General features: G+C 38.9%; 1 protein-coding gene across 1 annotated transcript in view; it reads left to right on the top strand.

The window, feature by feature from the left end:
- The first annotated feature begins 4,067 nt into the window (after nt 1-4,067).
- mapk1 (mitogen-activated protein kinase 1) overlaps nt 4,068-15,704 on the top strand; it is a 28,014-nt gene continuing 16,377 nt past the window's right edge. The window contains exon 1 of the mRNA XM_063018259.1: nt 4,068-4,386. Within this exon, the coding sequence (XP_062874329.1) occupies nt 4,223-4,386 (164 nt within the window). The 5' untranslated portion in view covers nt 4,068-4,222. The remainder of the gene's footprint in view (nt 4,387-15,704) is intronic.

Here is a 15,704-nt window from a genome sequence, read left to right as displayed (position 1 = left end):
GGACGGAGGTATAGTGTTGATCTAGTGTTAATCTTTTTGTGATTTTTCTGGGATTAATTTTATGATTGCTTTATATTTGATCACTGATTAGAGGAATGGTTTGGCAACAGATTTGCTCGTCTCAAATATGGTCTAGAAATATTTCATTTGGTGGCTGATATTTACTTTTTTTTTTTGCTACAAAGCAAATACACTTACCCAACACTCCCGCTTGTGTTTGAGGTATCTCTATTTGGATAGATTTCTGGTACTTGTAGCCACAATTCTATGAAGAAAAATGTTAGACAACACCACATTGGCTTATTAAATACAACTAAAGTAAAAAAGTAAATTGTGTAAATCTGATCTTTGCTAAATTACTCTTTTAAATCTGATTTAATTCTGACTGACTGACTAATGTGTGACTAACCAGCTTTAATCATTTAAGCCTTAAATTTAGCATTTTTTAGGCGTTTGAGCTAGCAGTTGCTTTTCTTTGTGCAGGGATTATTGCACTGGACAGGAATGACGTGTAAGTCAGTACCTGTAATCTACTGTCTGATCTCACATTTCCCATCAGAGCAGTTACCAGACGCTGAATGACACCGCTCCCACTAGTGATCTAATCAGGACGTGTCAGCAGGTTTAGATTGATAGATTGTTATAATGACGTGTTTTGTAATCAACTACGTTGCATCATTTTATATATTTTCTTTTGTACGTAAAAATAAGGCTTATGACTCATTTTACCGTTGGACTGAAATTGTAATCCACTTTTCTTGATTGCATGCATCAGAAACTATAACTTTCTAACAGCTAATGTTTGTATTTGGGATGTGAATCTAAACCTGTGTGTAGTCTCGTGTTACATTTACCATTTTGTGCCTTATTTTGTGTGCTCAGCTTTTTGAGCTCTTCTAGGTGATTACACGTTACATGCTCCAGTGTATTTCCACTTTTATAACACTGAACAACTTGTACCAGACCACACATTTTCTATTAACTTTTAATATGCTTCATTGTGCCTGTTTTAACAGTTTATAAACTTTTATACTGAACAGTGTTGTACTTTTTGAACTTCACTTAATATGTAATTTAATTGTCAATTACCAATAAAAGTTCTGTACAGACCAATGCAACAAGAACATTTTTAGAAGAGAAATACTACAGCCCTGTGTCGGCTTCTGTTTTTTGTTTCTTATTGTCTGTTATTACCTTTTATTTTACACTAACGCATTTAAAAATATTGAACAGAACATACAATTACAGAAAGGAAACGTGAGTAAAAACACTATAATTTCAATTTAATCAATCGCTTTATCCTGGTCAGGATCACTGGGGGTCCGATTTCACCAGAAAACATTTGACGCAAGGTGGGAAAACCTTGGACAGAACACCAATCCATCGCAGAGTTTTAGTCATCCCCCTCCTCAGACATAGCCAATCACGTCTGTGTAGGAGCCTGACTGGCTAATAGCATCGGTTAAATTTAAGCTCGGATGAAGGTGGTGGAGAAAAAGCGTAATAGACCACTGCACCACCCGAGCACCCCACTGTGCATTTAAAAGAAATAAGTTTACTTGTCTGAACAAACTCTATTTAGCACTAAATGTATTATACATTTTAGACCTTATAACACCTCCTTAATCTAAAAGGTGTTTTGATCATTTGAACAGTATGAACTTCTCTTTAGGACTCACCACAGTACTTATGTATGTTTATCATGTATATTTTATCATGTTTATCATGTATATTTTAATCCAGGTTTCAATTCATGGTTGCTTTTATGTTTGCCCCTGCAGGATATTCCAGGACTGATTCTTTAACCATGCTTTGGTTGGGCTGGTAAGTGTGCTTAAGATCAGTGTCTTGCTGGAAAGTCCATGGCCTATCACCATGGTTCAGTTTTACCCCAGAAGTCATAACATTCCTCAAATGCCTTGGTATGTGAATTAATGATGCCAGTTTCTGCAGCAGAAAAACATTCCCACATCATCACTGACCCACCTTAATTCTTGACTGTGGAGAAAGTATTCTTCTGGTCATAAGCCTCCCCTTTCTTGCACCAGACAAACCACAGATTCATGTGGCCAGACAACTCTAGGTTTGTGTCCCAGAACTCCAAATTATTCAAATTCTTTCTGGTGTGTCCAAATTCATTCCTATATGTCTACATCTTTTGACCATTTAAAAATTTTAACCTTTAAGTGTTCTGTAAATACTCCCAACATAAATAATTAATGAATGGATGAGAATCATAATGATGGGCTGTGTTTTATTTAACAGCCAGTCAAAGAGGAATTTTTTTTATAGATAATCCATTACCAGGATAGAAGGAAGGTTCAGTGGTCATGATCTCATCTGTTTGCTCTGGTTAATGCATGAGGTGATGTAGTGGTATTAAAGAAAAGAGGACTGTGTATTGCACTTAGTAAGTATGAATAAATTGTAGAAACTGGTAGAACTAAAAATGTCATTTCAGCACCCAGGTGGCGCAGCGGGATATTCCTCTAGCACACCGGTCGGCTGGGCGCCATCTAGATAGCATAATTGCCAGTGCCTGTAAGGAGGGATGGCCGGAAAATGTGGGCGGGGTCTTCAAACGCTGTGTAAGGACCCTGATTAGCAGATAGAGAGGCACCTGTGCAGAGTGCATGGGTGGAAAAGGGTTCCCTTAAGGGCTCAGCGTGTGTCGGAGGAGGCGTGAGCACCAATATACCCTCCTCAACTGCAAAAAACAGGGATCCCCAGCAGCGGAAGACAAATTGACTACACTAAATTGGGAGAAAATGGGAGAAAAATTCATAAAATATAGGGGGGGAAATGTCATTACAAAAATAGTAATAAAAATGACATTACTGACTTTTTGCAAATTTAAACTATATGACTTGAGGACACAGACATTTTAATTTTACTTTATTACCACTTAATTTTGTTCAGGGTTATTCTGTTGCCAGCCAAACACATTTACATTTTCGACATTTAGCAGACGCTCTTATCCAGAGCGACTTACAGAAGTGCTTCCATAGTAAACATTTAATTACTCTAGATTAAGTAAACAACAGTCCAAGAACACAAATCTGCTCAAACCTGTTAGAACCAGAAGTTAGAAGTTTTTTTTTTAAGAAATGGAAAAGAGTGTTAGTAAGTAAGTACAAGTCAGCTTAAGTGCTTAGTAAAAAGCTGATGAAGGTTTTTAATCGTTTTTTAAAGATAGCAAGAGACTCAGATGTTCGGACAGACAGAGGAAGTTCGTTCCACCATTTGGGTGCCAGTACAGAGAAGAGCCTTGATGCTTGTCTTCCTTTAGTCCTGGGTGGAGGATCAATAGCATCGTATTTAGTGGGTAGTTGTAGCTTAGTGGTTAAGGTACTGGACTAGTAATCAGAAGGTTGCCGGTTTAAGCCCCACCATCGCCAAGTTGCCACCGTTGGGTCCTTAAGCAAGACCCTTAACCCTCAATTGCTCAGATTGTATACTGTCACAATTGGATAAAAGCATCCACTAAATGCTGAAAGTGTAAAATGTAATGTAAATGTTTGTTTATTAGGATTTTAACGTCATGTTTTACACACTTTGGTTACATTCATGACAGGAACGGTAGTTACTCATTACACAAGATTCATCAGTTCACAAGGTTATATCAAACACAGTCATGGACAATTTTGTATCTCCAATTCACCTCACTTGCATGTCTTTGGACTGTGAAAGGAAACCGGAGCACAGGGAGTAAACCCACGCAGACGCGGGGAGAACATGCAAACTCCACACAGAAAGGACCCGTAAATGTAGTGTAAAGCAGCAGGAATACTTTCTGTACAGGGCACCAATCCATGCCAGGGCATCACACACCCACCTATTTGCTCCAAAATTCTGCTCCTAGTCCCTGGGACCTGGGTTTGATCTTTGCCTCAGTTTATTAGCTGCAAAGTTTGCATTTTTTTCTGCTTGATCTGAGTTTTTCCACAGGAGAAAGTGATCCTGATCCCACGGTGAGTGTGTGTGTGTGTGAATGCGCTGTGTGGATCACGTGACCCGCTGGTTATTTGCAGCGCTGTACTGTAGCTGAGTGCAGTGAGTGTCGCGCAGCTCCACCGTGGATCCTCTCCACGCACTTTTACTGCCTTCATACTCGCTTTATCTCCGAGCACAAACTCTCCCAACTTCCAGCTGCAGTCTGGGGTGTAAAATAACTCCAGTTTAGGTGTGTGGTTTGTTTGAGGGAAGCTTTTTTTTTCCAGCAATGTCGACGGTAGCGGCTGCGGCGGCAATGTGTAGCCCTGCTGCCGGCGGCGGCGGCCCCAACCCCGGATCCGGAGCCGAGATGGTCCGCGGTCAGGCCTTCGACGTCGGGCCGCGCTACACCAACCTGTCTTACATTGGCGAAGGGGCTTATGGAATGGTTTGGTAAGTTTTAAACTTTTATATACCGTGTTGTTTATCGCGTTCGAAGCTGTTTGTGTTCGTAAATGTGCTTTTCGTTGTTGGAGCTACTTAACCGTTCATTCAATCAGTGCAACAGTTATAAGTTCAAGTCCGTATACTAGCGTACTAGCGTACTATCTAGTATGCAACAGAAAGTGCGTAGATTCTATTACATGTCGCAGGATTCTATTCTCGCATACTATGTAGTACATTAGTATGCGTATTTTTACAGTATTGACATTTTCTTGATTTTAAACCATGTTTGCAACATTTACTCAAGTGGTTAGGTTGATCCACTTGTTGATACAGTTACAATATTTGTTTTAGAACTGCACCATGTATCAAATCATTAATAAATAAAATTCCTAATTGCATTTGAGGAAGCGATAGCCATACAGGAATGCAAACTCGAAGTTTAATAATACAGTCCATAACAATTATTAAATATATTTACAGACAGTGTTTACATCCAACATCAGATAGTTGTCTGGATTTTTATGCGTGCCAATTTTGACAAATGCATCCAGTAAGTGGCAGTTCTGCATGTGGAAGTGGCTTTTTAATGGAAGACATCACATCCTCCCAGACCCTCCACCATTCTTAACAATGGGCATCGAGTTCTCATCCAGTGTTTTTTGCCAAAAAGCTCAATTTTGTTTCATCTGTCCATTTGAGTATGGTTCCTGTCAAAGTCCCAGTAGTTCTTTAACTCTAGGTACTTATGCTCGTCATTGGAGGTCAAGAAGTCTTTTACCTGTGAAGTGTGCCAAACAATCTCTTGGCGTGGAGATGGTGTCTGATAGTGGTGTTGACTTGGTGACCCCAGCATGACATTTTTTTGTAATTTTCCAACAGTGATTCTTACGTATTTTTCCCCCTCTCTAAATTTTCTGCTCAAGTTTGTCACTGTTCCAGTTGAACTGTTAATACTGGTATTTTTAATTTAAGAGGTAAACGGTCGACAAGTACGAGCTTACAGGAAGGCCACATTAACTCAATCAATCACTAATACAGTTGTGTTGAGCGGTAAAATGTCTTAAAACGAATACGTCGAACCTTAAAGTGTGTGAGTAAGAACAGCAGAAAAAGGAAATGGTTTCTGTTATTCAGAATAGAAGTCTGAGGCTGCAGTGGGCTCGTCAAAACTAAACAGTTAAAGAAAAAAAAAAAAAAACATTGCTTGGTCTCATGAAATTTGCTTTGTGCTTCGACATGCAGACGACAGGGTCTGAAGGATAGATTTAAAGGCCTGTTTGTCATCCAATACTAAACAATACAAATATACCGGTCAGTATCCATCGCCTAAACACGAGTAGTGATTTACAGTTCCTTCTGTGCTGCATTGTTACTGCCTGTAGATTTTTTAATGTTTTTATCCATGAGCGAATGCACATCGGTCTTGTCTTAGAGGAACAAAATGCACAATATGCAATGTGGTTTTCTTCTAATAAAACAGTATATATTTTATATAAATGTAATGACAGGGCTTGGTTGTGTAAATGAAGAGTCAGTTGTATGGTAAGGTATTTGGATTGGTTACAGGATGTAAACATTCTTAAAACACATTCTAATTACTCACTGTATCATCCAGCTCTGATTGTCTTCAGCTTATGGGTAATCTTTAAATAGGTTGTTTGGTAGGGGATTGCAATATATATAACACCCTGCTCCCAAAAAAAGTTATGTATTTATAAATGTATTACAATAATCTGTTATACTAAGGTTTGCTTAGTGCTGACTTAACTGTGCTTCCACTATAGAAATAATGTTGGTATTTAAATGGGAATAAGGTGTACAATAAAACAATAGATAAAAGTATATATAATTTATAATGTTGTAACTTAAACTATAATTGAAGATGTGGGTGCTATATCAGAAAAACCCAGTCGACATGATTGTAGCATGATAATGCCACTTGTACTCCAGTATATTTCAGTCATTCAGTTGGCGCACTTAAAATGGTAGTTACGTGCATTTCAATTTTCTTTTGGTTTTCTTGTTCTCGTTTTGATTCTTTTTGTTTTTATTTTATGCTTTTCTTTTTGGTGTCTCTTTCCCTTGTTTTCTTTCTGTCCTGCTAGCCTGCTTGCTTGCTTTTTTTATTTATTTGTGAGTCAGATTATGCTCCATCATTGTGGCCAGAGTCGGCCGGTTGCGATACAGGTATTTTGCAATCTTGGTTAGTTTGTTTCTTCATAATCACTAGGGTTCTAACTTGGCTTCTAACTTGGTCTCAACTGTAAGAAGGGCTGTACATCATTGCTGTCACGTCATACTCAGTAATAAATAATGACAAAATACTTATGATTTTTAATGCTTTGGATGAAACTTAATTAAAAAAGATAAATGATAAACATATTAATAAAATTCCATGATCACACACATGGAAAGTCCCAAGTAAGCTGCCATTAGCAAGGCCCTTAACCCAACTGCTTGAATTGTACTCACTCAAAAATGTATTACAAATATGTACGTGATTATAGGAATATATCAAGGTTTCTTGGAAAAACAACAAGTAAAAGGGTAAAGAAGTGTTCAGATGCCGTATTAATAACAGCAGGAGTTTGTTATAAAGCTGTCATTTGCAGTTACATCTCTGAGACATCTACAGTACCAAATGCTCCACTTTTTAAATCATTGTAGTTCAGTTTTTGACCCATTTCTTCAGGTAAACAATCAGCAGGTTCCCAGGCTTATAAGGTCCCTTTGATGGACTTGAAACTTTGAAGTCCTTTGTACATTTTTAAGGGGATCTTAGTTTAAAGATTTAGGCCATGCAAGTACCTTTGCAGAATAATTCTGTGTTATTCTGGCTGGTTGTTCTGATTTGTCTAAATGTTTGTGGGCAAATTGACATTTTTTTATCGATTGCCACAGCTTTATCCTGGTCAGGCTTGCGGCCGGTCCGAATCCACCAGGAAACACATCACACACACTAACACACTAGCATTTCAGTACAGAGCGTTTAAACTGTGGCACCACCTGAGCGCCCAGAACTTGTGTACATTTAAAGTAGGTAAAGGCACTAAAGGTTTATTAAACAGTCTAATTTATTGGTTTAGCTTAACAAGCTGACGCTGTTTGTGCCCAACCACGTTTTCATGCACTGTCAAGCAACAGTTAAGTAACAATCCAGCTTGACATGCTCTTTAATATTTCGGCACTGCCTCTGTTACTGAAGTTTGATCGCAGAGCCCGATCACTGTCTGATCCTCTCCATCTGCTCCCAATGAAAAAAGTGGTTAGACTTTGAGAATGATCTCATTATTGGCCCAAGCCGCTTAGAGTCCTCGCACAGAGTGGAATGAATGAGCCGAGCCTCAGGTTTACACCCAGTACATCACAGAGGGAGCAGATTCAGTTAAAGTGGGGAAAATACTTCTGCAAATTTCTTTACCACTGATTATGCTTAATGAGTGCTAAGTGATTTTAATGTAGATTATCAAGTCAGTGGCAACATTTTGGAAAGTTTCTGAGCCTCCTCTTAATAAGCAACTAGTCATGAGCATTCATGTTGTCTGACTGTTGAGTAGAGAAACTGGGTTGCCAAACTGTTCGGTCATCAGTCCTGTGTTTTTGGCTGTTTTACAGCATTTTATAAATATTAGGCGATCAGTCATGTAGTCGCTCTCCTCAGTGCAAACCTACTGAGGAACACCAGCCAATAAGAATGCCAGCAGAACAGAGGACAAGCTCTGCTGCTCCATACAAACATCTGTTCTGAATACAGGAAACAGTTAAACTAGCGCTCAACAAGCTGTAAGGTTACTATTTAGGACTGTATATATAGTAAATAGTGTTCTACTTGTGAAACAGGCCATTAGCTGTCCGTCTGCAGCAGCGCCTCAGCTCTTGAGAGTAGTGTAATGAGATTGGGAAGAAATTGACTTGATTTAATAAAGCTTAGCAAATAACAGTATTTATATTTGACTATATATGCATATATACAGAGGGGACCTGTTTTGTTTTCTATTGTTGAAGTGTGTATACATTTATTGGCCTCTCTCTCGCTCTTTCTCTCTCTCTCTGTGTGTGTGTGTGTGTGTTTTCCAGTATTTAATGTGTTCGCCACATATTTCACACTTAACTGACGTTATGTATTTATTTATGTTTAGTTTAGCTATGAAATCTTACATCCAGGGTTATGACAGATGGACATCGTTTACACACCATACACAAGAGATTTGCTGGCTGACTGTGTCCCAAACCACATCCTATGTGCAACACAGTGTATGCTGCTGTTTTCTAAACATCTGCACCTTTTAGACAAAATAGTTCACAACCTTTCAGTCATAGCAAGTGATGGTCTGGCCATGCAGGACTACTTGCACCCTCATACTTTTATTTCTTGGTGCTGTTTGTTTTGTGTTTACTTAATAATGCAAATGTCCTGATCTCTATGAACTTGAACAGCCAGCCTATTCATGCTTCTCGTGTCTCCCCTGCTACTTTTTTGTACTTATGGATAAAGCAGTATGTCAATTTCGTGTTTATTTCCAACAGGCAGTTTTTAAAGTTCTGTATTGAAGGTTAGACTTAAGGTGCTCACACCAACCTTATTTATGGTTGCAATACTGTTTTTACTATGTTTTTATTGCCAGTCCTTATTACTGGCTTTTTGACCATATTGGTTTTGCTGGCTAAGTTTGAGATTAGATAATGGCTACTGAACAAGAAACTTATTGTGAAAAGGGCTTTCTGCAATTGTACAAGTTTGGCAGGTACAAGCTGCAGTACATGCCTAAACTGGCAGAAAGTCAGTTAAAGTTGGCAAACTGAGTACAAGGACAAGAATGTAAATGTGATTTGAAGACCAGAGACTATGATGCTACAATGGGTGTTCATGAATAGGCATCAGACAGATGGACCACACATCAGAGCAGCCTGATTCTCAGAGATCTCTGTATTTAAACAAACACTCATACATCCTCTGTACATACATCCATACACTTGTATGCTTTGTGAGATGTCAAGACTCAGTTATAGAAGGTCAGTGCTTGAGGAGTGTTTCTCTTTTCCCTCGAGTCTTGCAGCTCTATTTGTGGCTCCTGGCATTCTGTTGGAGTTGGCATCCTGCCTTTAAGGCTCAAGTCAAAAATTGTTTTCTCCAGCCATTCAGAGAGAAACAGGAAATGTGAAACCAGGAAGGAGAAAATGATTTAGTGAAAGTTGAGCCGAATAGAGGGAAACTTGGGCCCAAACAGAAATGAGGTGTTCAGGGGTTGGTATTTGATTTTGTTGCTCCTGATCACTGAAGCGGGTGTTTCCGTAAGTGTGTGTCTGCCTGGCTGCTCGTGTCTATTGTGTTACCATAGGCGATGTCATGTGGAGTGTGTGTGGATTTGAATGTTGGTTGGAAGGTTTATCTCCTGAAACAATCTCCATTGCTTGTACCAGTGCATGTGCACTAGTTGACTTGCTTTCTTTACTTGTTTGTTTGGGTTTTTGTTCATACAGTATGTGGCTGTATGACTTTTCTTTTCTTAGATAACCTTTTCTGATTTTCCACTAGTAGTGGGTGACAGCTAAAGATCCTCTATTGTAATGTTCACTACCCAGTCAAGCTTTTATTACTATTCTACCCCATTTTTCCAGTTTTTACTGGACTATTTTTACTCCCAGATTAATAATGTCTTAATTTACTCAGTGAATAATTGAAGATAAAAAATCATGGAGTTAAATAAAAGTATTTAATTATTTTGTTAAATAAAATGAAACTGGTTTTTTTCTGGACTACTTCTAGCCATTGCCTTTTGTTGATCTAACAGCTGAACACACTCGAGGCATTATTTGTAAAACAGAAATGAAATGATGTTCAGAACGTTCTTCCCAACATTGTTGCAGAGGTTTCCACAAATGTGCTGCACTTGTGATTGTTTACTTTCACCCTTTTGTCCAGTTCATCCCAAACCAGCTTGATGTGGGTTTGGGTAGGGGAAAACCCTGGCCAGCTAGACATAGACGTATTGCGAGGTGCTGACGTAGCCTCAGGATTCCATTTACTCTGTACAAGTTGTCGACTCTGGATCCAGCCAAAAAAGTCACAGATCATTGTGCTACTTCCTCCATATGAAACTGTTGGTGTCAAACTGAGGAACCATTTCTTTGTCTTCTCGGTGGTGTATAAAACCTTGTATGATGAACGGAAGATTTCAGCGTTTAACATGTTGGTATCCACACAGTTGCTAAGTGCCTTTTGATTGTGTAGGAAAGTATTGGGCAGGTGAGTCTAATTTGTAATTAATCACAGGTTAGTCTGATTTTGTCCTTTATTTCAAACTGGGCATTTTTAGTTATTCAGGGTTGCCAATAGAGTTGACCACAGCTGTATTTATTATACGTCTTTGGTGAACAGTTAAACCAATCTCATTAACCTTAAGATTATACCTCTTACGAAATAAAAGCATAAAGAAAAGCAAAATATATATAATAGGATTGGTGTTTTACAAGCTGCTGTTTAGATGCAGCGCATATCCTCTCATCATCTCGGCTTCATTTACTAAATATATCTCACTGACCAGACCTCTGAGCTGTTCTGTCTGTACTGCTTTCTGGCTGCCAGTTTCATGTTAGTGATCCCCTGCAGAGATGTTATCAGTGACCTGTAGTAAAATGTGACTCTGAGCTTTGTGTATATACATTGTTGTGTTACAACGTCATTCAGTTGATTTATAGGTGTTAGATTTTTCTGATGAAGAGAGTCTTTCTCCAGCTTGCTATTTCGACCAGGTGGTCAAAATTAATGTTTAACAAATGCCATCTTGAAAGTCACTAGAGCGAAGGAGCTAGTTATAATGCTACTAATAATGTGGTTTTTTTTTCTTTTGGTTGCTCTCATGTGTATATATAGGGGTTTCCACAGCCGATCTGGTCCGCCTACCAGACTTGGCACAGTTTTTATACCGGATGCTCTTCCAGACACTATTTCTACCCAGGTTTGGGACCAGCACTGAGAGTGCACTGACAAGTGCACCTTCCAATGGCTGAGCAGTTTCAGCCTGCTTAGTTGTCTTTGAGTGGTGCGAAGTATGTCAGCATAGTAACTACACTATTTATATTTTTAAACACTTTTTATTGCTCTACTAGGGACCTCTGAAATTTTGTATTGATTCAACCTGGTAGCTGTCTTCTCAGGGTCATTCCTCAGGTTGGTTTAATCCAAGCTTGAAATGTATTGCAGTAACAAAAGGGCTTCTATAAGGAGAAGAACAGGAGAGAGAGATTGATACCGCATTGTGGCCTAAATATTTAAGTCTACATTTTTGCCTATTCTGCAAAAGGAGACCCTGGCAAAAGAGAAGTACCACTTTTCTTGCTTCCCACTCTGGTTGATTTTTTTTTTTTGTAGAGAAAGATTCATACTGCAGTAGTGTATTGACCCAAAATATCTACACAAACACCAAAGAAGATCAAGGAAAGTTAAGTCATGAACTTTCCTTCACAGTCACTTGACCCAAACCCCAGTGAAGATTTATGGGGGCACCTTAAGGCACCACAAGAAGCTCTTATGAATATAGTAAATTCATGTTGGGATTACATGGGTTTGCTCAAACTTAAAAAATTTTGTTTCAACATTGTCTTGTTTTTCATAACTTTGGCCAAGTATGTGGATACACACAAGGAATTTGGTTCCGGCCGATGGTATCTCTCTAGTATAAATACAGTATACAAGCAATGTGTACATTAAACACAAAAATATACAAACTATATACAAGCAATATATAGAAAATGTATGGAAGTGTGCATGTATGTATGTACAGTATTCAGTGACCAATGTATGTACATATAAGCGGAGGTACACAATATATGGTAACATAACAATATACAGTGATATACAGATAATGTAAGCTAGCAGTGTGTGGAATATTTACAAAAATAACAGCAAAGTGCACAGCATGTAGGATGGGTATTACAATATTTAGTCAATAGAAATGCTGAACAATGTGCATGCAGCAACAAATTTCCAAGAGAACACACGTCAGCCATTCTAGTACATGCACCAACACACCCTGATATATCATTTAGGAATCTAACCTTTGCCTTCTCACCTCCATGGCTTATCTGTTTTTTTAATACGTGCACAAACACACACACACACACACACACACACACACACACACACACTTGTATAATTGCTCCCACTGACACACCCTGTGTGTACATGGCCACATGGCTGCTCTCGCAAGTGTGCAAGCTCACACCTTTACAACCTTTCAGTTACACTTGTGCATGCACGCACTTGTGGAGGGTTTGTTTTGTGGCTACTGCCAGGACTGCAGCTTCATGCCAGACACTGCCATGGTGCCAGTCTCCATGGCAACCTCTCTGCCAATGACGTTAGCATGCTGCCATTCAATCTGTCAGGATAAAAAGAGGAGAGAGGATGGGTAAAAGAATCGCTCTTTTTACAACATGAGTGTATCAGATACATGCTCATTAGCTTGGGTTGCCTCATACCAGCCGTGTTAGACTGTGCACGACTGTGCACCGAGTTTAAAGCCACACGCTTACATGCATACTTCTTAGCCTAGTCGGTTTTGCACACCTTGCTTCTAATGTCGGGCACAATATAATCTGCTTTAATTTGTACTAATTTTTTATTTTTAGATGTAGTTTTGTAAATTAAATTTTTTAAAATCCCGTTATGTTCTAAAAATCTAATTAAATTAGAATCAATATTTAAGAAAACCTTAATCGAACTACAAACCTCATTTTTAAAAGTTGGGAACGAGGCAAAATAAGAGTAAAAAGAGAGCGTATTCAAGTTTTGAAACATTCCACAATAAGCAGGTGAATCAGTAACAGGTGAGGGTATCATGATGGTGTATGAAAGAAGGATGCAAAGATGGCACCATTTTGTGCCAAACTTTGTGTGATAATTGTCAGTCAGTTCAAAAAGAAGGCTTCTGGTTGCCCAGGTGGCGCAGCGGGATATTCTGCTAGCACACTAGCCCAGAGATTCTGAACTCCTCGGTTCGACACTCGGCATTGCCACAGGTCGGCTGGGCGCCATCTGGCGGGCATAATTGGCAGTGCCTGCAGCAGATACTAATTGGCCATCGTATCTGCAGGGTGGGGGCCGGACTATGTGTAGGTGGGATCTTCATACGTTGTGTAAGGACCCTGATTGGCGGAAGAGACGCCCGAGCAGAATGCGGGGGCGAGAACGGGAGGGCTGTACACGTGTCGGAAGAGGCGTGTACAGCGGCGTGCTCTCCTCGGATGCAATCGGGTATCTCTCAGCAGTGGAAGACAAATTAAGTACTTTAAATTGGGAGGAAAATGGGGGAGAAAATGCATTTAAAAAAAAAGAATGTTTCTTAATGGAAGATTGCAAATAATTTAAGTCTTTTAACCATCTACCGTCCTTAATATTGTGAATAGATTTATGGAATCTGGAGAAATCTCCATGTAAGGCAGAGCTGGGCACCACTCTTAACCACTGAAAACTTTCGTCATGTAACACAGTCTACCACTGAATTAAAAAAATGCAACTTTAAAGTCTTACGCAAAGAAAAACCCAAATGTGAATTCTATACAGAAACGCCACCAAGTTATTTGGGCCCGTGCTCATCTCAGATGGAATGAAAGATGTTAGGGATGTTAATGATTAACCAATTAACTGATAACCAACGAGGAAGTCATTGTTCAGTTTGTTGTTGGTTATCTGTTAACTGTCAACTAATGATGGTTGTTCATCAGTTACTTGAAAATTCACATCCTTATGAAATATGGTTGAGGAGTGTCAGTCGTCCAGCTTGATTTTAGGAAAATTGGACATCAGGCTGTCTGTGCTATTGGAAAAGAAATGTGCAAAAGCAAACATGTCACAGGGCTCTAGACTAACTTTTTGCACTGGTGTGCCTAACTTTTTTTCTTAGGTGCACCAGCACAAAAGTTTGGTGCACCCAAATTTTCGACTGCATCGCATTTAACGCCTCAGTTTTACAGGTTCACTTTTTTTTTTCCCGCTGTCCATATAGGCAATATTGCCTTGTAAATGATTAACTAACAATCTGGTCAACATAAAGTTCTTTATTTGAAGCACAATTCTACAAGAAAGGTAACTTACTGAAAAAGTGTTAGTGATTAAAGTGCTTCACTGAGCTGAAATTTAAACTCAAGATAAATGAAATAAAAGAAAATCTAAATTAACAGTGCAAGTGTTTTAAGGGCTTCAAATCTCATTTAATGATAAGAATATTACATATGGTTAATGCAGTAACGAGACGCATATTATTGACATAGGCTACATGACATTATTACATTTTGAGTCAGTTTGCTGCTGATATTTTTAAAGTGCCTTAAAAAAGATGAACTGTGTGATATGACGTGGTAAAAGTAACCCGGACAGAACGAACGACGTTTAACGTGAAATATAAACACCACACGTGAAGTAAATCCAACAAAACACAGATACACGTGGAGCTGTTAGACTGGGTTTGATGGTTATTTCACACAGATGTTTGTTTGTATCATGGAACTTTAATGATGTTTTATCTCTCGAGTCGAGCGCTGAGCAAATCGGTTATTTACGCCAAGAGTCGCAGTGAAACCGAAGCGCAAAACTCTTCTCACGTCAATGAACTAAAGAAAACAACAACTGAGACAAACACGTCACGTCTTCTAATCACCGATATTTGATTGATGTTTTTACATAAAAACCAACATCTGTAACAGCAGCACAAATGCTCGCACATAATCCACACACTCCGCCATGATATTACTGCTCTAAACTCTTAGTAAGTAACGCCCACCGATGATGACGGAGGCTTGGTTCTCAAAAACTGGTGGAAACGCGCGTCGGTTCTCTACAGAACACCAAGGTTCAGAGAAACCTGAACAGAACCGGTTCTAGAACCATGTTTTTTTTGGTGGAAAAGGGGTATCTGTGTCTACAAAGCCATGCCTAAAGAGTGTGTGTGTGTGTTTGAGTGTTTGTGTTTGAATGGTAGGTGCTTGAAAATGTATGGCACATCATGAAGAGTAGAATCAAACAGCCACCACAGCAGAAGTCTTGTATCAAACAAGGAAAAACCCAGCTTTTTTTAGTCATCAAAGTGTAAATGTGGCTATATTTACAAAGTACAATTAGGTTTGTCAGTAAAAACATTGAAAACATTTTCTTTGTCTGTCAGTTGAATAAAGGTTCAAGAGAATTAATTCATCACAGATTCTTGTTTTTATTGCGTTTTATTGCTTACTAAATGTCCTTAATTTTTTACGTTAAGGCATTTAATACTGCACCCCACCCCTATTATAAAAGGAAGTGCTTCACAGTGAGGCATCTCTGTGTAAAT

The sequence above is a fragment of the Trichomycterus rosablanca genome, chromosome 21 (assembly GCF_030014385.1).
Source record: "Trichomycterus rosablanca isolate fTriRos1 chromosome 21, fTriRos1.hap1, whole genome shotgun sequence".
NCBI classification, from domain to species: Eukaryota; Metazoa; Chordata; class Actinopteri; order Siluriformes; family Trichomycteridae; genus Trichomycterus; species Trichomycterus rosablanca.
This window is presented reverse-complemented; position numbering and strand designations above follow the sequence as displayed.